The 25,588-nt window shown below is 40.7% G+C and overlaps 1 protein-coding gene across 5 annotated transcripts in view; it reads left to right on the forward strand.

Annotated features, from left to right (window-relative positions):
- TBCE (tubulin folding cofactor E) overlaps positions 1-25,588 on the forward strand; it is a 115,922-nt gene that overhangs the window by 26,934 nt on the left and 63,400 nt on the right. For all 5 annotated transcript variants that reach the window (XM_060126502.1, XM_060126503.1, XR_009536132.1 and 2 more), the window contains one exon: positions 12,749-12,882. In XM_060126502.1, coding sequence (XP_059982485.1) covers positions 12,780-12,882 — 103 coding nt within the window. In that variant the 5' untranslated portion in view covers positions 12,749-12,779. Of the gene's footprint in view, positions 1-12,748; positions 12,883-25,588 lie in introns of those variants that run through there.

Genomic DNA, 25,588 nt, shown 5'->3' on the forward strand with positions numbered 1-25,588 from the left:
TAACCGCTTTTAGAGACTCTCATCTCATATATTAAAATGGACACGTGGCTATAAGACACCATATAGGAAATGAGTATTAATGTATTTTATTTTATATGCAAATCTACTTTATTGTGAAAAGATAGAGGTTTGAATCAGGACTTGTGAAAACCTGTAGTAAAATACCTTAAGCTGTTAACTGTAAGGCGTGGAATAGGAGTCGCTCACCAGATTGGTTCTGTGTCGTCGACTACTTAAGTCTGCATTTGTTACTGTGCTAATAAACAAATATTAAAACAAACAAAAAAGTGGCACAAAAATAAGGGTTGTGATCGAAGATTTCAACTATCTGAAGTTCTACTAGAGGCCCATTCCTTTCTAGGGACAAGATCTGATTTTTTTTTTCCTGACCATTTAAATTCCTTGGAAGAAACAAAATGAGAGGAAAGATTACTTTGGTTTGAAATCTCATTAACAAGGAGGAAGAAACAGATGAAGTAGAAGATCCTGAAATATTGTGGGAAAAGAAACTACTGTTTTTTTTAAATTAATGAATTAATTTTTGGCTGTGTTGGGTCTTCGTTGCTGCACGCGGGCTTTCTCTAGTTGCGGCGAGCGGGGGCTACTCTTCATTGCAGTCACATGTTTCTCATTGTGGTGGCTTCTTTTGTTTCAGAGCACAGGCTCTAGGCATGCAGGCTTCAGTAGTTGTGGCACAGGGGCTCAGTAGTTGTGGCTCCCAGGATCTAGAGCACAGGCTCAGTAGTTGTCGTGCACAGGCTTAGTTGCTCCGTGGCATGTGGGATCTTCCTGGCCCAGGGCTCAAACCCGGTCCCCTGCATTGGCAGGTGGATTCTTAACCACTGCGCCACCAGGGTATCCCAAAACTCTAGTATTTTTGAGAGTCTCCCTAAACAAGTAAAATGTTGAATATAATCAAACTGCTTCCTTGGGTATCAGGAAAGTATATTTTGAAAAATGGAGAATTACCATACTTTTCAGATTCAGTGTCCCAGTTAAAGCTGAATCGAAGTTATATGAAACCTAAAATTTGGGGAATTAAATTTCAGATTATTTTTTAAATTGTAGTAAAATACAGATAATATAAAACCATCTTTTTTTTTTGGTTTGTTTTTTGTTTTGGTTGCTCTGGGTCTTAGTTGTGGCATGCATGTGGGATCTAGTTCCCTGACCAGAGATGGAACCTGGGCCCCCTGCATTGACAGTGCGGAGTCTTATCCACTGCGCTACCAGGGAAGTCCAAAATATACCATCTTAACCATTTTTAAATGTACAGTTTAGTGGTGTTAAGTACGTTCATATTATTGGTCAACCATCAGCACCATCTGTCTCCAGAGCTCTCTTAATTTTGCAAAACTGAAACTGTCACCATTAAACAACTCCTTATTTCCCCCTCGCTGCAGCCACTGGCAGCCACCATTCTGCTTTCTCTCTGAAGTTGACTATTCTAGGTCCCTCTTTTAAATGGAATCATACAATATTTGTCCTTTTCTTTTTTTGAACCATGCCAGGTGGCTTGTGGGATCTTAGTTCCCCGACTGGGGATTGAACCTGGGCCCTTGGCAGTGAAAGTGTGGAGTCCTAACCACTGGGCCACCAGGGAATTCCCCAATATTTGTCCTTTTGTGACTGGCTTATTTCACTTAGCATAATATTTTTGAGATTCATTCACGTATCATGCGGCAGAATTCCCTTCATTTTTAAGGCTGAATGATCCATTGTGTGTATATACTGCATTTGGTTTATCCATTCATCCATCAATGGACATTTGAGTTGTTCCCACCTTTTGGCTGTTACGAATAATCCTGCTGTGAACGTGGGTGTGCAAATGTCTGCTAGAGTCCCTCCTTTCAATTCTTCTCAGATTATTTTATTTGAGGAATTATGTAGTATCTCATCATTAAGACCATACAGGAAACAGTTTAGATTTTAAAAACAAATTAAGAAAAAAATCAATAAACCAATAGGAAATGGACAAAAGATTCTGATCAGGCAGTTCACAGAAAAGGAGATCAAAATGAATAGATGCTTAGCTTCCCTCATAAAAGGAAATGCAAATAAAATACGTATTTCACTTATCAGACTGACAGGTAAATAAAAGTGTGTTAATATTCTGTGAAGGGCAAGGTTGTGATGATACGGGGGCTTATACACAGCTAATGGAATTGTAAATTGGTTCAGCCACTAGAAAGGGGCATTTGTCATTACTCATCAAAATTAGAAATGTATGTACCCTTTGACTTAGCAATGCCCATTTTGAGAATGTTTACTACAGATATTTTTGCACAAGTGTAAAAGATAAATGTGCAGGATTAATCCTTGCAGTATTTTTTGCAGTTGAAAAAACTTGGGAGTAACCTAAATGTCAATCAGTTTGAGGACTAGTTATATAAATTGTATGTCTATACAAGTCCTATGCAGCCGTAAAATATTTAAAAGCTCCTGACATGGCTGTGGATAAATTTCTAGCATGTGTTATTGAATGCAGATATAAGGAGTAGAATCACATATATAGTATGCCGTCATTTGTGTAAAGAAAGAAAAGAATGTATTTGCTTGTATAGGCATAAAATATGTATGGAAGTATCTATAAGATACGAATAAAGCTGTTGTCAGTGGGAAGGGAGAATGACTGGCTGGAGTGGAAGGGAGACTTTCAGTGTGTTCCTTTTTGTACTTTTAAGTATCATCCATTCAAAAATTAGGTGAAAAAGATATGCATAGAAAAATGCAAAGGGGATTACTAAAAATGGAGAAACAGTCCCAAACCAATGACTTTTAGACCCTTGAACAAACCTCTTAAGAAAATATCAGTAAGGTTGAACCTCAAAATCAACTTGTGAAAAAACGTGAAGACAAGAAAAAATCCTTTAGGATTGATTTAGACTAAAAAATAGTGTAAGAAGGCCTACTCCTTGGGTATAGTAATAGATTTCTTTCTTTTCTTTCCTTCTTTTTTTCCTTCCCTTCCTTCCTTTTTGTTTTTTTAAAATAAATTCATATATTTTATTTATTTATTTTTGGCTGCATTGGGTCTTCGTTGCTGCGCACGGGCCCCCTCCAGCTGCGGGGAGCAGAGGCCACCCTTCCCCACGGTGGCCTCTCCTGTTGCAGAGCACAGGCTGTAGGCGCATGGGCCTCAGCAGTCGCAGCAAGTGGGCTCTAGAGCGCAGGCTCAGCAGCTGTGGTGCACGGGCCTAGTTGCTCCACAGCACGTTGGACCCTCCCAGACCAGGGCTGGAACCTGTGTCCCCTGCATTGGCAGGTGGATTCCCAACCATTGTGCCACCAGGGAAGCCCCCTCTTTCTTTTCTTTTTTTTGTCTTTTAGTAATATATTTGTTTTAACTTTAAATCCTAAACATTTTTAAACATAAAAAAGAGAAAAATAAATACTCCTCCTTATGTTTGGGGGTTATGTTCCAAGACCCCCGGTGGATCCCTGAAACTGCAGATAGTACCAAACTCTTATTATTCTCTGTTTTTTCCCTAAACTTTATAAATTAGGCACAGTAAGAGATTAACAATAACTAATAATAAAATAGAACAATTATAATCATATAAAAGTTATGTGAATGTGGTTTTTGTCTTAAAGTATCATACTGTACAAATTCAGTCCCTTTTCCAGTTATGCATGTGGCCATAACTTTTGCAGTTTGAGGTATGACAGCAAAACTAGTGTGAATTTCTATTTCTTTCTTCACAGTTTCACGGATAGGTTTTTTTCTTACTGTAGATCTTAGCAACCTCAGCATATGATTTTATTTTCTTTCCTTATTAAGTGGAGAACTTTCACCTCTTCACGTAAAGGAAGCACTTTATGACTTCTCTTTGGCATATCTGAATTGCCAGCATCATTACTCATGTGCTTTAGGGCCTTATTTAAGTAAAATAAGGGTCACTTGAACACAGGCACTGCAATACCTCGACAGTTGATTTGATAACCAGATGGCTACTAAGTGACCAGCGGGCAAGCCAGGGGAATTCGATGAGAACAGTGCATTATTCCTCCCTCTTTTCAAAATCATCCTTCTTTTCCTCCTCATTAATAGAAAAAAACAAAAATCACTTGTTCCAAAAACATTCATACAACTCAGAGGTGTATAAGCTAATAAGTGAAAGTATTCCTTATCTTAGCCCATTCCTCCTCTGTTTGATTGACAAGAGTATATCTCCTGGCTGACTGTATTTAGATTTCAGTGAAACATTTCACAAAGTTCATGACATTCTTGAATGTGAGCTGGATAGGCTTGTAACTGAAAAGTTTTACCCGTGGGTCTTTGGTCAGTGTCTTACATTCTTTTTTTGTCTTTGTTTTTACAAAAATTGCACAGCACACAGCTGGAAGAGATAATATGTTGGATTATCGGATGTTTAATGTATGTAAATGTAAAGTCCTAAATTTATAATAATATAATGTATTAACTTCTACCTCAAACATTAGATATGCAAGTACAGGATAGAGAAGACCTGATTTGAAAGCTCTTGATGAGAATTCCTAGGACTTTGTAGAAATAATTAAACAAGTAGATTTTGTCTTGGTGTCAGTGTCAGTAATTAACTTTTTTTTGATGGACAATTTGGTCATGGCTTGCTAGACTCTTAAACGTATTTATTTACTTGGAATAATTGTCTGAAGAATTTTTCCTAAGGAAATACTTTAAAGACATAATAATTTAAAAATGAAAGATGTTTTCAGCTGTTTTCTTTGGGATAGTAAACAATGAAAACATAACAATAGAGAAAAGATTCAGTTGTGGTATCTACATGTCAAAATTCAAGTGATTAATGTGATTCTGTGGCTGTATAAAAAAATGTTTACAGAATGTTAAAAGAAGTAGAACAGAAATTATATATCTCTATTGTAATAAAATTCTATTTACATGTTAATGAGATTTGAAAGGGCATTTAAAACTTTTGAAAACTTTTTTAGGGTAATGTAATTATAGTGAAATTTAAACATTTTAATTTTATGATCAGAAAGTGATAGTAACTCAGAAATGGCTACGGAGTTTATTTCATTGTAATCTTAATAGCAAGCAACAGTCTTTCCCATGAAAAGGGGGAAAAGTGAAATGTAATATTAGGCTACATTATTAGATGTGTGATGTTCAGACCGCTGAACCCACACACAGGTCAAGTCACATTTGGAACCTGGTTTTCAGTTTTAGGTATTGTATTTTAAGAAAAAAATCAGTAAATGGAATTATGGAGGAGAACTTGGAATTCACATGAGGGTGGAGCTGGGAATGTTTACCCTGGGAAAGGGTTTAGGAGATGGGGACAGGAAGAGGAGAGAGGAGAAATAATAATATAATAATGGCCTTCAAATACATATATATTTTTTTGCAGTATGCGGGCCTCCCACCGCTGCGGCCTCTCCCGTCGCGGAGCACAGGCTCCCGACGCGCAGGCGCAGCAGCCATGGCCCACGGGCCCAGCCACTCCGCGGCACGCGGGATCCTCCCAGACTGGGGCACGAACCCACGTCCCCCCCATCGACAGGCGGACTCTCAACCACTGCGCCACCAGGGAAGCCCGTGGCCTTCAAATATTTAAATGTCAGCTGGAAAGGGAATAGTTTGATTCTCTATAGCTGCAGAGGGCAGTACCAAAATCAGTAGGTGGAAATGATAGGGTGGTATATTTCTTCTCTTTTTAAAGAACTATTATTCAGCAAGCAGAGTCACTTGAAAATTAAATGGGCTGTCTCCATTAATTAGTGAACATGTATTGGGTTGGCCAAAAAGTTCGTTTGGTTTTTTTCTGTATGATTGCTCTAGTAGCACTTAGTTTTTAACTTCATTCGAAACAATTTTGTTAGATTAGTATGTGACAGCTGTCTCATCAGTGTGCATTTAAAAAAAGACATAGGGCTTCCCTGGTGGCGCAGTGGTTGAGAGTCCGCCTGCCGATGCAGGGGACACGGGTTTGTGCCCCGGTCCGGGAAGATCCCACATGCCGCGGAGCGGCTGGTCCCGTGAGCCATGGCCGCTGAGCATGCGCGTCCGGAGCCTGTGCTCCGCAACGGGAGAGGCCACAACAGTGAGAGGCCCGCGTACCGTGAAAAAACAAAAAAAACAAAAAAACAAAAAAAAAGACATAAATATTGGTGAATTTTTGTGTTTGTCCATTTTAATATTGAAGATGGAAGAAAAAAAGCAACATTTTCAGCATATTATGGTTTATTATTTCAAGAAAGGTAAAAATGCAACCGAAACACACAAAAAGATTTGTGCAGTGTATGGAGAAGGTGCTGTGACTGATTGAATTTGTTAAAAGTGATTTGCGAAGTTTTGTGCTGGAGATTTCTCGTTGAACGATGCTCCACGGTCAGGTAGACCAGTTGAAGTTGATAGCAATCAAATCGAGACATTAATTGAGAACAATCAACATTATACCATGCGGGAGATAGCCGACATACTCAAAATAAACCAAATCAAGCATTGAAGATCATTTGCACCAGCTTGGTTACATTAATCTCTTTGATGTTTGGCCTCTACGTAAGTTAAGCGAAAAAAACCTTGACCGTATTTCTGCATGCGATTCTCTACTTAAATGTTATGAAAACGTTCCACTTTTAAAACAGATTATGACAGGCTATGAAAAGTGGATACTGTACAACAACGTGGAATGGAAGAGATCATGGGGCAATTGAAATTGACCACCACCAACCACACCAAAGACTGGCCTTCATCCAAAGAAGATGACGTTGTGTATATGCTGGGATTGGAAGGGAGTCCTCTATTATGAGCTCTTTCCAGAAAACCAAGCGATTAATTCCAACAAGTACTGCTCCCAGTTAGACCAACTGGAAGCAGCACTGGACGAAAACCATCTAAAATTAGTCAATAGAGAAGGCATCATCTTCCATCAGGATAACATAAGACTGCATGTTTCTTTGATGACCAGGCAAAAACTGTTCCAGCTTGGCTGGGAAGTTCTGATTCATCCACCATATTCACCAGTCATTGTACCTTTGGATTTCCATTTATTTAGGTCTTTACAAAATTATGTTAATGGAAAAAATTTCAATTCCCTGGAAGACTGTAAAAGGCACCTGGAACAGTTCTTTTCTCAAAAAGATAAAAAGCTTTGGGAAGATGGAATTATGAAGTTGCCTGGAAAATGGCAGAACGTAGTGGAACAAAAAGGGTGAATACGTTGTTCAGTAAAGTTCTTGGTGAAAATGAGAATTGTCTTTTATTTTTACTTAAAAACTGAAGGCACTTTTTGGCCAACCCAATATATTTAAATAAAAGGCTTAACCAAGGCTCACTTGGCACCTGGATGCACCTAACCAAGGAACAGTGACATGCTAGTCATAACTAAGTGAGCACCTGACTTCAGGACAGTTTGACTAGACACTAACTGAGAGGGAGGGCTTGGGTTAGGGGTGATCGAAGTGGCGGTGTTAGCAACAGGCCATGGAGGTCCAGGGTGGACCAGTAACTGGCATCAAGTGGGTCTAACCAAAGAATATAGGGGGCTTCCCTGGTGGCGCAGTGGTTGAGAGTCCGCCTGCCGATGCAGGGGACGCGGGTTCATGCCCCGGTCCGGGAAGATCCCACATGCCGCGGAGCGGCTGGGCCTGTGAGAGAGGCCCGCGTACCGCAAAAAAAAAAAAAAAAAAAATATAGGGACTTATTGGGTGACTGGCCAGAGGGAGAGAGAACCAAGGCATAGGTCACCAAGACAAGGATCGTTTCTGAACCCTCACAGAAGATCACAGTATCAAGAAACAATTATTAGAAGGGTTAAGAGACTAGACGGGATCATCAAAAATACATGATGCAAGGCCTTCCCTGGCAGTCCAGTGGTTAGGACTCCATGCTTTCACTGCCAAGGGCCCAGGTTCAGTCCCTGTTTGGGGAACTAAAATCACAAGCCGTGCAGCAGGGCCAAAAAACCCCCAACAAAACAAAAACATGATGCAGAGCCAATTAATTACTGACCTTAGATACCTTCTACCTAATGATCTCAGGTCCTGTGGGCGCGACATAGAGATGGGAATGAAAAGAATTGTTACTGGGCTTCCCTGGTGGCGCAGTGGTTAAGAATTCGCCTGCCAATGCAGGGGACATGGGTTCGAGCCCTGGTCCGAGAAGATCTCACATGCTGCGGAGCAACTAAGCCCATGTGCCGCAACTACTGAGGCTGTGCTCTAGAGCCTGCAAGCCACAACTACTGAAGACCACGTGCCCTAGAGCCCGTGCTCCGCAACAAGAGAAGCTTCCGCAATGAGAAGCACGAGCACCGCAATGAAGAGTAGACCCCGCTCGCCACAACTAGAGAAAGCCTGCAAGCAGCAACAAAGACCCAAGACAGCCAAAGAAAATAAATTTATTAAAAAAAAATAGTAGTTACTAGAGATCAAATAGGATCAAGCAGGTGAAGGAACTTTATAATTCATGAATTACTTATGTATGTTAAATGAAAATGAGGATGACTTCCTAATGTCTTCTTTCCTCACTTCTGCCATTTATGCCACTTGGTTTCCTAATCACCAGTTGACCACTGACCCGTTCTTCTCGCCAAGATATTCTCGCTGTGAGCCTGATCTGCAAGGTGGTCCCCTTAGGCCGAGCGCTGGCCCAGAGCTTCACACTGACTGTGGGGCCTGTTTGTGAGTTTCTGGCTTTGGTTAACCCCCATGCACTCTGGTTCATGGAACCAAGATTCGGCCTACTGTTGATACTTTAACTTCTTGTAGGAATGGTGCTCTACAGTGATCTTAACCAGTTTTTCTCCTCAGGGGCTAGAACTTCGTCTCTGACCACAGGCTTGTGATTAGGGCCCTACCTACTGACCAGACCTCTTAGCTGCTGACTCCACCTGTGTCTAAGCTTACTAAAACATGGCTTCCTCACACCTGCCTCACCCTCCTATTGACTTTATCATCAACTTGTCTGAACTGTTTTGACTTTTCCCACCAATTTGAGGTTCTGGGCTGATTTCCCTTTTGCTTTTCAACTACCAGGCAAGTTTAGATCTAGATGTTGGCCCCTTCCTGACTGCCCTGTCCTCCCATGTTTATCTTTGTTTGTTTGTTTGTTTCTTTTTGTTGGTGGTGGTGGTTTTGTCCTCCGGTATTTAAACCGTCAAAATTCAGCCCCTCGCCTCCTTTTTTAATTGCGATATTCACCTTATTTTGGTGTTCTAGAACCAAACACACAGTATCTCAGAGGTTTGCCTGTATTTATTTATTTTTTAAAGCAATATTTAAAAAAAAAATTATTTGGCTGCATCAGGTCTTAGTTGCGGCGCGCAGGCTCTTCATTGTGGGGCACGGGCTCTAGAGCGCGTGGGCTCTCTAGTTGTGGTGCGCAGGAACTAGAGTGCACGGGCTTAGTTGCCCTGTGGCATGTTGGATCTTAGTTCCCTGACCAGGGATCAAACCTGCGTCCCCTGCATTGGAAGGCAGATTCTTAACCACTGGACCACCAGGGAAGTCCCCAATCAGTATTTTTTTTGATTGAAGCATAGCTGATTTACAATGTTGTGTTAATTTCTTCTGTACAGCAAAGTGATTCAGTTATACATATATATACATTTTTTAAAATATTCTTTTCCATATAGTTTATAATAGTATATTGAATATAGTTCTCTGTGCTATACAAGTAGGACCTTGTTGTTTATCCATCCTATATATAAAACCTTAAATCTGCTAACCCCAGCCTCCCACTCCATCCCTCCCTCAACTCCCTTCACCTTGGCAGCCACCAGTCTGTTCTCTATGTCCCTGATTCTGTTTCATAGATAGGTTCATTTGTGTCATATTTTAGATTCCACATATAGGTGATATCATATGGTATTTATCTTTCTCTTTCTGACTTCACTTAGTATGATAATCCCTACTTGCATCCATGTTGCTGCAGATGATATTATTTCGTTCTTTTTTATGGCTGAGTAATATTCCATTGTATATATGTACCACATCTTCTTTATCCATTCCTCTGTTGATGGACATTTAGGTTGTTTCCATGTCTCGGCTATTGTAAATAGTGCTGCTATGAACATAGGGGTGCATGTCTTTTTGAATTATAGTTTTGTCTGGATATATGCCTAGGAGTCGGGTTGCTGGATCATATGATAATTCTATTTTTAGTTTTCTGAGGAACCTCCATACTGTTTTCCACAGTGGCTGTATCAACTTACATTCCCACCAACAGTGTAGGAGGGTTCCTTTTTCTCCACACCCTCTCCAGCATTTGTCATTTGTAGACTTTTTAATGATGGCCATTCTGACCCATGTTAAATAGTACATTGTAGTTTTGATTTGCATTTCTCTAATAATTAGCAACTTTGAGCATCTTTTCATGTGCTTATTGGCCATCTGTATTTCTTCTTTGGAGAAATGTCTCTTTATGTCTTCTGCCCATTTTTTCGATTGGGTTGTTTGTTTTTTTGTTGTTGAGCTGTAGGAGCTCTTTGTATATTTTGGAAATTAAGCCCTTGTCAGCCGCATCATTTACAAATATTTTCTCCCATTCTGTAGGTTGTCTTCATTTTGTTTATGGTTTCCTTTGCTGTGCAAAAACTTCTAAGTTTGATTAGGTCCCATTTGTTTATTTTTGCTTTTATTTCTGTTGCATTGGGAGACTAACTTAAAACATTGGTACAATATATGTCAGATAGTGTTTTGCCTGTGATCTCTTCTAGGAGTTTTATGGTGTCATGTCTTAAGTCTTTAAGCCATTTTGAGTTTATTTTTGTGTATGGTGAGAGGGTGTGTTCTAACTTCATTGATTTATTACATGGGGCTATCCAACTTTCCCAGTACCACTTGCTGAGCCAGAGGAGGAAATGCCAGAAAGGATAAAAGAAAACCAGGTTTTCCTCTGACTTTTTCTTAGGGGTTTCTTCCCTTTCTCTTTTAAATATTATATTTCCCCAGCGTTCTGTCAGTGACTCTCTTTTCCTTTCCACCCTCTTTTCTTTGCACCTAATACCCTTTCAGTCTCATCCACTGTCATGGTTATCAGTTATAAATTGTGCTGATGACTCCCAAAAACACACTTCTAGTGAAAACGTGTCTTTTGAACCAGAGTCCTAAGTCCATCCTGACATTCTGTAGGCACCTCAAACAAACTCTCTTCCCTCCCAAGCCTGGACTTCCTATTGTATTCCTCATGTTGGTGTCTGGCACCACCATAAACCTAGACAAAATCTTGTCTTCCTAGTCTTCAGTTTTACCATTTCTATCCATTTAATCTCCAGACCCCGTTCTAGCTCTTAACTTTCTCTAAAATCCATACCCTTCTCTCAAGTCTAACTGCCACTGGACTGTAAGCTTCTGAGGCAGGAATCACACACGTAGGGTTTACTGTGTGCGATGTGAGGTCCATGCGTTAGCCAGCATGTGGTCAGTGCTTAGTATGTGTTGAATGAATGGATGGAGGCGAGTGCCTTGGCTCAAGCGGTCATTGTTTTCACCCAAATTACAGCAGTATTTCCCTAAGTGGCCACTCTGCTTTTAACTTCCTTTCAGTGTATTGTCTATACTGCCACTGGTGTGATACGTCTAAAATACAGGAAAATCTGTAAATAATTTAATGTGTATTTCTGTGAAATATAAAGTCTTACAAAAAGTCCTAACCTTGGGCTTCCCTGGTGGCGCAGTGGTTGAGAGTCCACCTGCTGATGCAGGGGACACGGGTTCATGTCCCGGTCTGGGAAGATCCCACATGCCGTGGAGCGGCTGGGCCCGTGAGCCATGGCCACTGAGCCTGCGTGTCCGGAGCCTGTGCTCCGCAACGGGAGAGGCCACAGCAGTGAGAGACCCGCGTATCACAAAAAAAAAAAAAAAAGTAACCACTATACCATTACCACAGCTAAAAATTTAACAATTATGCTTTCCCTTTTTTTCCCAAAATAAATGGATTTTGTCTTTGCCTTACGAGAAACAATTATTCTTGAATATCATCAACTATCTAGTCAGCATTCAAATTTTCAGTTTTCTCAAAGTTTATTTTGAAAGTTATTTACAGTTTTTAAGAATTTAGGTTCCAAATGAAGTCTGTACATTGCAGTTGGCTTACATTTCTCTTAAGTTCTTTTAATCTCTTTGTTTTCCTTCCATCTCGCTCTTTTTCATCTGTTGAAGAAACCGACTTGTTGAAGTGGGAGTTGGACCTAGTGATCATTCCTAGATAGATGATACTTTTCTCTTAGGCTCCTTGTTTTTAGGGTTCTGAAATTTTCTTTTTTTGCTGCACCATGCAGCTTGTGGAATCTTAGCTCCCCGACCAGGGATTAAACCTGCGCTCTTGGCAGTGGAAGTGCAGAGTCCTAACCACTGGATCGCAAGGGAATTCCCTGAATTTTTCATTGTACGCGTTCCTTCCTGCATCTGTGGATTTGTGTTTCTCCTTCCTGGAGAGAGAAACATGCCCATGCTGCCTGTTTCCTTTCCCTTTTCTCTGTAACCTTTATCCCCCTCTCTTCTATTCTCCTTCCCTTCCCACCCCCTTCAGTAAATGATAGAATACACAGTCATGTGATGTGAGCTAACTGGAGTTAAGTGAGCTTTCTTAAAAAAGGATTAAATTATCAAAATATAGTTAGAGAGTAAAGTAAAGTCAAATTCTGAGAGTCCCGTACCTAAACCTTTAGGTTCTTCCCTTCACCAAAATGTGAAGACTGAATTGGGTAGAAGCGTTGACCTCATGAATAGCTACGTAAAGTTAAAAAAAATATCTTTTAAAGAGTTTTACTATGTCCTTGTCAATGTTGTGTTTTCTTCCTAGATCTCCTCATATTTTGGATTCTGGCAATGTTATGATGAATGACACTTTGACATCAGATGTCATTGGTCGGAGAGTCGAAGTTAATGGAGAACATGCAACAGTGCGTTTTTCTGGCGTTGTCCCTCCTATGGCAGGTAATTTATGATTTGTGTGTGTGTGTGTGTGTGTGTGTGTGTTTATGTTTATTTTGTAGTTTCTGGGTAGGCTTCTCAGCAGTGCTTTATAACACCAGTTTTGAGGAAACTAACAACCAAGTTATATATACCTCTGTTATTCAGTTGTTTTCTTTCTGTGACAATATCCTGTGATATCCATGGCTTTATTTGATTACACACTTATCTAATTATTCAGTGTTGCTATTTTATATTAAGTCAACCTTAAAATATCTTCTGAGTAAACTTTAAACACTAATTAAAAATCTTGAATTCCCATAATCCTAAGCTCAAAAATGAAGTAATATTTGTGGAATTTCTCTTATCATTAATCCATGTGTATGTTGTAGTTTAAATTGATATAAATACAATTTTGTGTTACCGTTTTTAACTTACGATTTGGTATATATTTATCTGTTTCTGTAGCATCATTTTACTTGTATTTCCTTTTTTATTGAGATATAATTGACATAATATTAGTTTCAGGTATACAACATAATGATTCAGTGTTTGTATACATTGCAAAACTATCACCACAATAAGTCTACTTCACATATATCACCACACATACTTACACATTTTTGAGAATATTAAGATCTCTCCAGGACTTACTTATTTTATAGCTGGAAGTTTGTACCTTTCGACCCCTTTCACCCATTTTAGCCACCTCCATCCTCCACCTCTGGCACCACCAATCTGATCTGTTCTCTGTATCTATGTGTCCTTTTCTTTCCTCCTCCCTCCCTCCCTCCCTCCTTCTCTTCCTTCCTTCCTTTCCCCTTTCCTTCCCCTTCCTTTCTTGTTTCTTTTATTTATTTATTTATTTATTTTGTGAATTTTGAGTATTATTTTTGCATTTATATATATATATTTTTAACATCTTTACTGCAATATAATTGCTTTACAGTGGTTAGTTTCTGCTTTATAGCAGTGAATCACTTATACATATACGTATATCCCCATATCTCTTCCCTCTTGCGTCTCCCTCCCACCCTCCCTATCCCACCCCTCTAGGTGGTCACAAATCACTGAGTTGATCTCCCTGTGCTATGCGGCTGCTTCCCACTAGCTATCTGTTTGACATTTGGTAGTGTATATATGTCCGTGACACTCTCTCACTTCGTCCCATCTTACTCTTCCCCCTCCCCATGTCCTCAGGTCCATTCTCTACATCTGCATCTTTATTCCTGTCCTGCCCCTTGGTTTTTCATAACCATTTTTCTTTTCTCTTTTTTTTTTTAGATTCCATATATATGTGTTAGCATACGGTATTTGTTTTTCTCTTTCTGCCTTCACGCTGTATGACAGACTCTAGGTCCATCCACCTCACTACAAATAACTCAATTTCATTTCTTTTTATGGCTGAGTAATATTCCATTGTATATATGTGCCACATCTTATTTATCCATTCATCTGTCAGTGGACACTTAGGTTGCTTCCATGTCCTGGCTGTTGTAAATAGAGCTCCAGTGAACGTTGTGGTACATAACTCTTTTTGAATTATGGTTTTCTCAGGGTATATGCTGAGTAGTGGGATTGCTGGGTCATACGGTAGTTCTATTTTTAGTTTTTTAAGGAACCTCCAAACTGTTCTCCATAGCGGCTGTATCAATTTACATTTCCACCAACGGTGTAAGAGGGTTCCCTTTTCTCCACACCCTCTCCAGCATTTATTGTTTGTAGATTTTTTCATGATGGCCATTTTGACCAGTGTGAGGTGATACCTCACTGTAGTTTTGATTTGCATTTCTCTAATAATTAGTGATGTTGAGCATTCTTTCATGTATTTGTTGGCTATATGTATTGTTTGTTGACTATATGTATATCTTCTTTGGAGAAATGTCTATTTAGGTCTTCTGCCCATTTTTGGATTGGGTTCTTTGTTTTTTTGTTATTGAGCTGCATGAGCTGCTTGTAAATTTTGGAGATTAATCCTTTGTCAGTTGCTTCATTTGCAAATATTTTCTCCCATTCTGAGGGTTGTCTTTTGGTCTTGTTTATGGTTTCCTTTGCTGTGCAAAAGCTTTTAAGTTTCATTAGGTCCCATTTGTTTATTTTTGTTTTTATTTCCATTTCTCTAGGAGGTGGGTCAAAAAGGATCTTGCTGTGATTTATGTACTAGAGTGTTCTGCCTATGTTTTCCTCTAAGAGTTTGATAGTTTCTGGCCTTACATTTAGGTCTTTAATCCATTTTGAGCTTATTTTCATGTACGGTGTTAGGGAGTGTTCTAATCTCATACTTTTACTTGTACCTGTCCAGTTTTCCCAGCACCATTTATTGAAGAGGCTGTCCTTTCTCCACTGTACATTCCTGCCTCCTTTATCAAAGATAAGGTGACCATATGTGCATGGGTTTATCTCTGGGCTTTCTATCCTGTTCTATTCTATCCTGTTCCATTGATAGCTACACAGCCTTCTTGGTGGCTATAGCAGCAGCCTTAGCGTCTCATGGGTCTCCTTTTTGTATCCATTCAGCCAGTCTGTGTCTTTTGGTTGGAGCATTTAATCAATTTACATTTAAGGTAATTATCGATATGCATGTTCCTGTTACCATTTTCTTAATGGTTTTAGGTTTGTTATTGTAGGTCTTTTCCTTCTCTTGTGTTTCTTGCCTAGAGAAGTTCCTTTAGCATTTGTTGTAAAGCTGGTTTGATGGTGCTGAACTCTCTTAGCTTTTGTTTGTCTGTAAAGGATTTAATTTCTGCGTCAACTCTGAATGAGATCCTTGCTGGGTAGAGTAATCTTGGTTGTAGGTTTTTCCCTTTCATCACTTTAAATATGTCCTGCCACTCCCTTCTGGCTCGTAGAGTTTCTGCTGAAAGATCAGCTGTCAACGTTATGGGGATTCCCTTGTATGTTATTTGTTGTTTTTCCCTTGCTGCTTTTAGTATTTTTTCTTTGTATTTAATTTTTGATAGTTTGATTAATATGTGTCTTGGTGTGTTTCTGCTTGGATTTATCCTGTATGGGACTCTCTGTGCTTCCTGGACTTGATTAACTATTTCCTTTCCTGAATTAGGGAAGTTTTCAACTATAATCTCTTCAAATATTTTCTCAGTCCCTTTTCCTCTTCTTCTTCTGCGACCCCTATAATTCGAATGTTGGTGCATTTAATGTCCCAGAGGTTTCTGAGAGTGTCCTCAATTCTTTTCATTCTTTTTTCTTTATTCTGCTCTGCAGTAGTTATTTCCACTATTTTATCTTCCACATCACTTATCCATTCTTCTGCCTCAGTTATTCTGCTATTGATTCCTTCTAGAGAATTTTTAATTTCATTTATTGTGTTGTCCATCATTGTTTGCTTGCTCTTTAGTTCTGGTAGCTCCTTGTTAAACGTTTCTTGAGTTTTCTCCATTCTATTTCCAAGATTGTGGATCACCTTTACTGTCATTACTCTGAATTCTTTTTCAGGTAGACTGCCTATTTCCTCTTCATTTGTTAGGTCTGGTGGGTTTTTATCTTGCTCCTTCATCTGCTGTGTGTTTTTCTGTCTTCTCATTTTGCTTATCTTACTGTGTTTGGGGTCTTCTTTTTCACAAGCTGCAGGCTCATAGTTCCTGCTGTTTTTGGTGTCTGCCCCCAGTGGCTAAGGTTGGTTCAGTGGGTTGTGTAGGCTTCCTGGTGGAGGGGACTAGTGCCTGTGTTTTGGTGGATGAGGCTGGATCTTGTCTTTCTGGTGGGCAGGACCACGTCCAGTGGTGTGTTTTGGGGTGTCTGTGACCTTATTATATTTGAGGCAGCCTCTCTGCTAATGGGTGGGGTTGTGTTCCTGTCTTGCTAGTTGTTTGGCATAGGGTGTCCAGCACTGTAGCTTGCTGGTTGTTGAGTGGAGCTGGGTCTCAGCGTTGAGTTTGAGGTCTCTGGGAGAGCTTTTGCTGTTTGATATTACATGCAGCTGAGGGGTCTCTGGTGGACCAATGTCTTGAACTCAGCTCTCCCACCTCAGAGGCACAGGCCTGACACACCGCCGAAGCACCAAGACCCTGCCAGCCACATGGCTCAGAAGAAAAGGGAAAAAAAAAAGAAAAGGAAGGAAAGGAGGGGAGGGGAGGGGAGGAAAAAATAATTAAAAGAAAGAAAGGTATTTAAAAAATTATTGAAAATTAAAAAACTAAAAAGTAATTTAAAAAAAAGAAAGAGGGAGTAACCAAACAGAAAAGCAAATCCACCAATGGTAACAAGCGCTAAAAATTATATTAAAAATAAAGAAAAATGGACAGACAGAATGCTAGGAGAAATGATAAAAGCTAAGCTATACAGACAAAATCACACAAAGAAGCATGCACATACATACTCACAAAAAGAGAAAAAGGAAAAGAATATATATATATCTATATGTTAAAAAGAAGGAAGAGAGCAACCAAATCAGTAAATAAATCGAATGATAATAAGCTCTGAATACTAAACTAAGATAAACATAAAACCAGAAACGAATTATATGCAGAAAGCAAACCCCAAGTCTACAGTTGCTCCCAGAGTCCACCACCTCAATTTTGGGATGATTCGTTGTCTATTCAGGTATTCCACAGATGCAGGGTACATCAAGTTGACTGTGGAGATTTAATCTACTGCTCCTGAGGCTGCTGGGAGAGATTTCCCTTTCTATTCTCTGTTCACACAGCTCCTGGGGTTCACCTTTGGATTTGACCCGCCTCTGCATGTAGGTCACCTGAGGGCATCTGTTCCCTGCCCAGACAGGATAGCGTTAAAGTAGCAGCTGATTAGGGGGCTCTGGCTCACTCAGGCCGCCGGGAGGGAGGCGTATGGAATGTGGGGAGAGCCTGCGGCGGCAGAGGCCAGCGTGACGTTGCACCAGCCTGAGGTGCGCCGTGTGTTCTCCCGGGGAATTTGTCCCTGCATCCCGGGACCCTGGCAGAGGCGGGCTGCACAGGCTCCGGGGAGGGGAGGTGTGGATAGTGACCTGTGCTCACACACAGGCTTCTTGGTGGCGGCAGCAGCAGCCTTAGCATCTCATGCCCGTCTCTGGGGTCCGCACTGATAGCCGCAGCTCGCGCCCGTTTCTGGAGCTCGTTTAGGCAGTGCTCTGAATCCCCTCTCCTCGCACGCCCTGAAACAGTGGTCTCTTGCCTCTTAGGCAGGTCCAGACGTTTTCCTTGACTCCCTCCCGGCTAGCTGTGGCGCACTAGCCCCCTTCAGGCTGTGTTCACACAGCCAACCCCAGTCCTCTCCCTGGCGGGTGAGCAGACAAGCCTCTCGGGCTGGTGAGTGCTGGTCGGCACCCATGTTCTGTGCGGGAATCTCTCTGCTTTGCCCTCCACACCCCTGTGGCTGTGCTGTCCTCTGTGGCTCTGATCTTCCCCCCTCCACTACCTGTCTTGCCAGTGAAGGTCCTTCCTAGTGTGTGGAAACTTTTCTTGCTTCACGGCTCCCTCCCCCTGGTGCAGGTCCCGTCCCTATTCTTTTGTCTCTGTTTTTCCTTTTTTCTTTTGCTGTACCCAGGTACGTGGGGGAGTTTCTTGCCTTTTGGGAAGTCTGAGATTGTCTGCCAGCGTTCAGTAGGTGTTCTGTAGGAGTTGTTCCACATATAGATGTATTCCTGATGTATTTGTGGAGAGGAAGGTGATCTCCACGTCTCACTCCTCCATCTTGAAGGTCTCTCCCCCTTTCCTTTCCTTTCCTATCCCTTCCTTTCCCTTCCTTTCTTTTTTCTTTTCTTTCTGAGGGTCGTCCTTTCGTCTTGTTTGTAGTTTCCTTTGTTGTGCAAAAGCCTTTAAGTTTCATTAGGTCCCATATGTTTATTTTTGTTGTTATTTCCATTACTCCAGGAGGTGGATCAAAAAATATCTTGCTGTGATTTATGTCAAAGAGGGTTTTTCCTATGTTTTCCTCTAAGAGTTTTATAGTGTCCAGGCTTACATTTAGGTCTCGACTCCATTTTGAGTGTTTTTTTGTGTATGGTGTCAGGGAGTATTCTAATTTCATTCTTTTACATGTAGCTGTCCAGTTTTCCCAGCACCACTTATTGAAGAGACTGTCTTTTCTCCATTGTATATCCTTGCCTCATTTGTCATAGATTAGTTGACCATAGGTGTGTGGGTTTATCTCTGGGCTTTCTTTCCTGTTCCATTGATCTATATTTCTGGTTTTGTGCCAATACCATATCGTCTTGATGACTGTAGCTTTGTAGTATAGTCTGAAGTCAGGGAGTCTCATTCCTCCAGCTCCATTTTTTTCCCTCAAGACTGCTTTGACTATTCGGAGTCTTTTCTGTTTCCATACAAATGTTAAGATTTTTTTGTTCTGGTTCTGTAAAATATGTCATTGGTAATTTAATAGGGATTGCATTGAATCTGTAGATTGCTTTGGGTAATATAGTCATTTTCACATTATTGATTCTTCCAATCCAAGAACGTGTTATATCTCTCCATCTGTTTGTATCATCTTTAACTTCTTTCATCAGTGTCTTATAGTTTTCTGCTTACAGGTCTTTTCTCTCCCTAGGTAGGTTTATTCCTAGGTATTTTATTCTTTTCGTTGGAATGGTAAATGGGAGTGTTTCCTTAATTTCTCTTTCAGATTTTTCATCATTAGTGTATAGAAATGCAAGAGATTTCTGTGCATTAATTTTATATCCTGCAGCTTTACCAAATTCATTGATTAGCTGTAGTAGTTTTCTAGTGGCATCTTTAGGATTCTCTATGTATAGTATCATGTCATCTGCAAACAGTGACATCTGCAAACAGTGACATCTGCAAACAGTGACTTCTTCTTTTCCAATTCGTCTTCTTTTGATTTCTTTTTCTTCTCTGATTGCCATGGCTAGGATTTCTAATACTGTGTTGAATAATAGTGGTGAGAGTAGACATCCTTGTCTTGTTCCTGATCTTAGAGGAAATGCTTTCAGTTTTTCACCTTTGAGATGTTTGCTGTGGGTATGTTGTGTATGGCCTTTATTATGTTGAGGTAAGTTCCCTCTGTGTCCACTTTCTGGAGAGTTTTTATCATAAATGGGTGTTGAATTTTGTCAAAAGTTTTTCTGCATCCATTGAGATGATCATATGGTTTTTATTCTTCAGTTTGTTAATATGGTGTATCACAATGAGTGATTTGCATATATTGAAGAATCCTTGCATCCCTGGGATAAATCCCACTTGATCATGGTGTATGATCCTTTTAATGTTTTTTTTGGATTCTGTTTGCTTGTATTTTGTTGAGGATTTTTGCATCTACATTCATCAGTGATATTGGTCTGTAATTTTCTTTTTTTGTAGTATCTTTGTCTGGTTTTGGTATCAGGGTGATGGTGGCCTCATAGAATGAGTTTGGGAGTGTTCCTTCCTCTGCAGTTTTTTGGAAGAATTTGAGAAGGATGGATGTTAACTCTTCTCTAAATGTTTGATAGCATTCACCTATGAAGTCGTCTCGTCCTGGACTTTGTTTGTTGGAAGATTTTTAATCACAGTTTCAATTTCATTACTTGTGATTGGTCTGTTCATATTTTCTATTTATTCCTGGTTCAGTCTTGGAAGGTTATACCTTTCTAAGAATTTGTCCATTTCTTCCAGGTTGTCCATTGTATTGGCATAGAGTTGCATGTAGTAGTCTCTTAGGTTGCTTTGTATGTCTGTGGTGTCTGTTGCAACTTCTCCTTTTTCATTTCTTTTTCTTTTTTTTTTTTTTGGTTTTTGGTTTTTTTGCGGTGTGCGGGCCTCCCACCTCTGTGGCCTCTCCCGCTGCGGAGCACAGGCCCTGGACGCACAGTCTCAGCAGCCATGGCTTATGGGCCCAGTCACTCCGCGGCATGTGCGATCCTCCCGGACCGGGGCATGAACCCATGTCTCCTGCATGGCAGGCGGCCTCTCAACCACTGCGCCACCAGGGAAGCCCTCTTTCTTTTTTTTTTTGCATTACGAGGGCCTCTCACTGTTGTGGCCTCTCCTGTTGCGGAGCACAGGCTCCGGACGCGCAGGCTCAGTGGCCATGGCTCACAGGCCCAGCCACTCCGTGGCATGTGGGATCCTCCCGGACTGGGGCACGAACCCGTGTCCCCTGCATTGGCAGGCGGACTCTCAACCACTGCGCCACCAGGGAAGCCCTCGTTTCTTATTTTATTGATTTGAGCCCTCTCCTTTTTCTTTATGAGTCTGGCTAATGGTTTATCAGTTTTGTTTATCTTCTCAAAGAACAAGCTTTTAGTTTTATTGATCTTTGCTGTTGTTTTCTTATTTTCCATTTCATTTATTTCTGCTCTGATCTTTTTGATATCTTTCCTTCTGCTGACTTTGGGTTTTGTTTGTTTTTCTTTCTCTAGTTCCTTTAGGTGTAAGGTTAGAGTGTTTGAGATTTTTTTGTTTCTTGAGGTAGGCTTGTATTGTTGCTCTAGACTTCCCTCTTAGAATTGCTTTTGCTGCATCCCATATGTTTTGGATCATCATGTTTTCACTGTCACTTGTCTCTAGGTGTTTTTTGATTTCCTCTTTGATTTCTTCAGTGTTCTCTTGGTTATTTAGTAACATATTGTTTAGCCTTCATGTGTTTGTTTTTTTACGTTTTTTCCCTATAATTCATTTCTAATCTCATAGCATGTGGTCAGAACAAATGCTTCATATGATTTCAATTTTTTTAAATTTACTGAGGCTTGATTTGTGACCCAAGATATGATTTGTCCTGGAGAATGTTCCATGCGCACTTCAGAAGAAAGGGTTATCTGCTGGTTTTGGATGGAATGTCCTGTAAATATCAATTAAATCTCTCTGGTCTATTGTGTCATTTAAAGCTTGTTTTTTCTTATTAACTTTCTGTTTGGATGATCTGTCCATTGGTGTAAGTGAGGTGTAAAGTCTCCCACCTTTATTGTGTTACTGTTGATTTCCTCTTTTATAGCTGTTAGCAGTTGCCTTCTGTATTGAGGTGCTCCTATGTTGGTTGCATGAATATTTATAATTGTTTTATCTTTTTCTTGGATTGATCCATTGAGCATTATATAGTGTCCTTCCTTGTCTCTTGTAACATTCTTTATTTTAATGTCTATTTTATCTGATACGAGTATTGGTACTCCAGCTTTCTTTTGATTTCCATTTGCATGGAATATCTTTTTCCATCCCCTCACTTTCAGTCTGTATGTGTCCTTAGGTCTGAAGTGGGTCTCTTTTAGACAGCATATATATGGGTCTTATTTTTGTATCCATTCAGCGAACCATGTCTTTTGGTTGGAGCATTTAATCCTTCACGGTTAAGGTAATTATCGATATGTATGTTTCCATTACCATTTTCTTAATTGTTTTGGGTTTGTTTTTGTAGGTCCTTTTCTTCTTTTGTGTTTCCCACTTAGGGAAGTTCCTTTAGCATTTGTTGTAGAGCTGGTTTGGTGGTGGTGAATTCTCTTAGCTTTTGTTTGCCTCTGAAGCTTTTGATTTGTCTGTCAAATCTGAATGAGATCCTTGCTGGGTAGAGTAATCTTGGCTTTAGGTTCTTCCCTTTCATCACTTTCAGTATATCATGCCACTCCCTTCTGGCTTGTAGAGTTTCTGCTGAGAAATCCCCTGTTAACCTCGTGGGAGTTCCCTTGTATGTTACTTGTTGTCCCTTGCAACTTTTCTTGCAAAGAAAAGTGATTTTTCTTTGTTTTTAATTTTTGCCAATTTGATTACTTTGTGTCTCGGTGGTTTTCTTCTTAGGTTTATCCTGTGTGGAACTCTCTGTGCTTCTTGGACTTGGGTGGCCACTTCCTTTCCCATGTTAGGGAAGTTTTCGACTGTAATCTCTTCACATATTTTCTTGCATCCTTTCTCTCTCTCTTCTCCTTCTGGGACCCCTGTAATGCAAATGTTGTTGCGTTTAATGTTGTCCCAGAGGTCTCTTAGGCTGTCTTCATTTCTTTTCATTCTCTTTTCTTTATTCTGTTCTGCAGCAGTGAATTCCACCATTCTGTCTTCCAGGTCACTTATCCGTTCTTCTGCCTCAGTTATTCTGCTATTGATTCCTTCTAGTGTATTTTTCATTTCAATTATTGTATTGTTTATCTCTGTTTGTTTGTTCTTTAATTCTTCTCGGCCTTTGTTAAACATTTCTTGCATCTTCTCAATCTTTGCCTCCATTCTTTTTCCAAGGTCCTGTATCATCTTCACTGTCATTATTCTGAATTCTTTTTCTGGGAGGTTGCCTATCTCCACTTCATTTAGTTGTTTTTCTGGCGTTTTATCTTGTTCCTTCATCTGGTACATAGTCCTCTGCCTTTTCATGTTGTCTATCTTTCTGTGAATGTGGTTTTGGTTCCACAGGCTGTGGGATTGTAGTTCTTCTTGCTTCTGCTGTCTGCCCTCTGGTGGATGAGGCTATCTAAGAGGCTTGTGCAAGCTTCCTGATAGGAGGGACTGGTGGTGGGTAGAGCTGACTGTTGCTCTGGTGGGCAGAGCTCAGTAAAAGTTTAATCCACTTGTTTGCTAATGGGTGGGGCTGGGTTCCCTCCCTGTTGGTTGTTTGGCCTGAGGTGACCCAACACTGGAGCCTACCCAGGTTCTTTGGTGGGGCTAATGGCAGACTCTGGGAGAGCTCACGCCAATGAGTATTTCTCAGAACTTCTGCTGCCAGTGTCCTTGTCCCCACAGTGAGCCACAGCCACGCCCCGCCTGTGCAGGAGACCCTCCAACAGTAGCAGGTAGGTCTGGTTCAGTCTCCTGTGAGGTCACTGCTCCTTCCTCTGCATCCCAATGCACACACTACTTTGTGTGCGCCCTCCAAGAGTGGAGTCTCTGTTCCCTCAGTCCTCTCGAAGTCCTGCAATCAAGTCCCGCTAGCCTTCGAAGTCTGATTCTCTAGGAATTCCTCCTCCTGTTTGCAGACCCCCAGGTTGGGAAGCCTGACGTGGGGCTCAGAACCTTCATTCCAGTGGGTGGACTTCTGTGGTATAATTGTTCTCCAGTTTGTGAGTCACCCACCCAGTGGTTATGGGATTTGATTTTACTGTGATTGCGCCCCTCCTACCATCTCATTGTGGCTTCTCCTTTGTCTTTGGATGTGGGGTATCTTTTTTGGTGAGTTCCAGTGCCTTCCTGTCGATGATTGTTCAGTTAATTATGATTTCGATGTTCTCGCAAGAGGGAGTGAGAGCATGTCCTTCTACTCCGCCATCTTGAACCAATCAGTGAATATTTAAAGTCAGCTGATGAGCAACCTTAATTGTTAATTAAGCAACATTGTGTACCAGGTGCTTTTACATATGCTCTCCACTTTGAACAAGAACATTATTACAACTCTAACATTATAACAACAACTCTAAAATATAGATGTTATTTGTCCCATTTTTGTCGATGAGGAGACCAAGACTCAGGTCTCAAAGCTTTCTTATAAAGAGCTGGGATTTAAATCTCTGCTTTAGAACGCATACCATTTCTGTTCCATTGCTTCTCAAGAATATGAATATTTTAAAATTCTTGACACATATTGCCAAGTTGCTGTCTGAAAGTATTGGGTCAATGTCCAGCTCTTGGAAATTTCTAATACCCCAGTGTTCTGGGAAGCAGATTTAGATGGAGATTCACATTTAGGAAGTTTACTGTTCAAAAATTGTATTAGGGAGTACTCTTAGGATTGATCCTAATGAAAGGGAGTGGATTGGGCGGAGGGAGAAGTTGGACTGTGATTATTCTAAATAAGGGTTTCAGCTGACCCCATGGGGGAACGCTGAAGATAGGAAGGCCCTTCAGAGTCTTTCATAGTTGAGGTATGATAATCTTTCACTGGGTTCTGGTTGCCTTAGGTAGGAGGTGTGCTCTGGGGCAAGGTGCTGTTTTCAGTGGAGACAATTCTAAAAGAGGGCCCACACTTGAGTGCTAACTGCCAAAAGCCAGTACGCCCAGCAGCTCGGGGGAATACGTTCCAGTTCCTAAAGGCAGATTGGAGTGGCACCTCACAAATACAGTAACTTAGATGGAAACTATTTATTGATAGTTTAGCAAATCTGCTGTGGTATATATTACTTTCATTTATTAAATTGCCTGTGATTTTGATACTCTCTTCATGTATATATTATCAGACTTTTTTTCCCCCTGAAAATTATAATTCTGCAAAGCGGGAACTACTGCATATTTACTCTTCATTAATTATATCATTGTATGGGGCATTCTTTCCATTACTCTACCTCAGTTGGTGCTACTCTTGGATTTCTTTTAGAGATCACCTGTGGGATTGGTACAAAGATGCAGAGAAATTCAACACAGATTTAGTAGTTACTCCTGGGGTTACTTCACTGGACGTTGTTACAGGGCTGTTGTGACAACTAAATGAGCTAAAGGCTTAAAGGCACTTAGACTAGTTACTGGTGTATGCTGAGCACCTGGAACTGCCGCGCCTAGCACTCCAAGTCCCTAGTAGGTGTTCAGTATGTTTGTTGAATGAATGATCTCTCATCCAGTGAGGTAGACAGCATCATCCCTGTTTTCTGGATGAGGACACTGAGGCACAGAAAGGTTAAGTAGACCTGGTTAGGAATTGATGAGGCAGAATTTAACCCAGGTGCTCTGCCTCTGCACCCCTGTGCTGAGTAAAATGCTGAAGAAACACAAAGTAAGGGCGTATCTGGAGCTGCGAAGGGTTAACAGTGCTCAGGGAGGTGTCAGTTCAGGGGAAGGAATGAAGGTAGTGGGGATTGATCTGCTGCTGTGTGCTAGCGATTTCTGTTTTATCTCCTTTAGGGCTGCAGTGGGCGGAGCTCTGAGCACAGATTCCC

The sequence above is a fragment of the Lagenorhynchus albirostris genome, chromosome 16, assembly GCF_949774975.1.
Source record: "Lagenorhynchus albirostris chromosome 16, mLagAlb1.1, whole genome shotgun sequence".
In the NCBI taxonomy this organism is placed as follows: Eukaryota; Metazoa; Chordata; class Mammalia; order Artiodactyla; family Delphinidae; genus Lagenorhynchus; species Lagenorhynchus albirostris.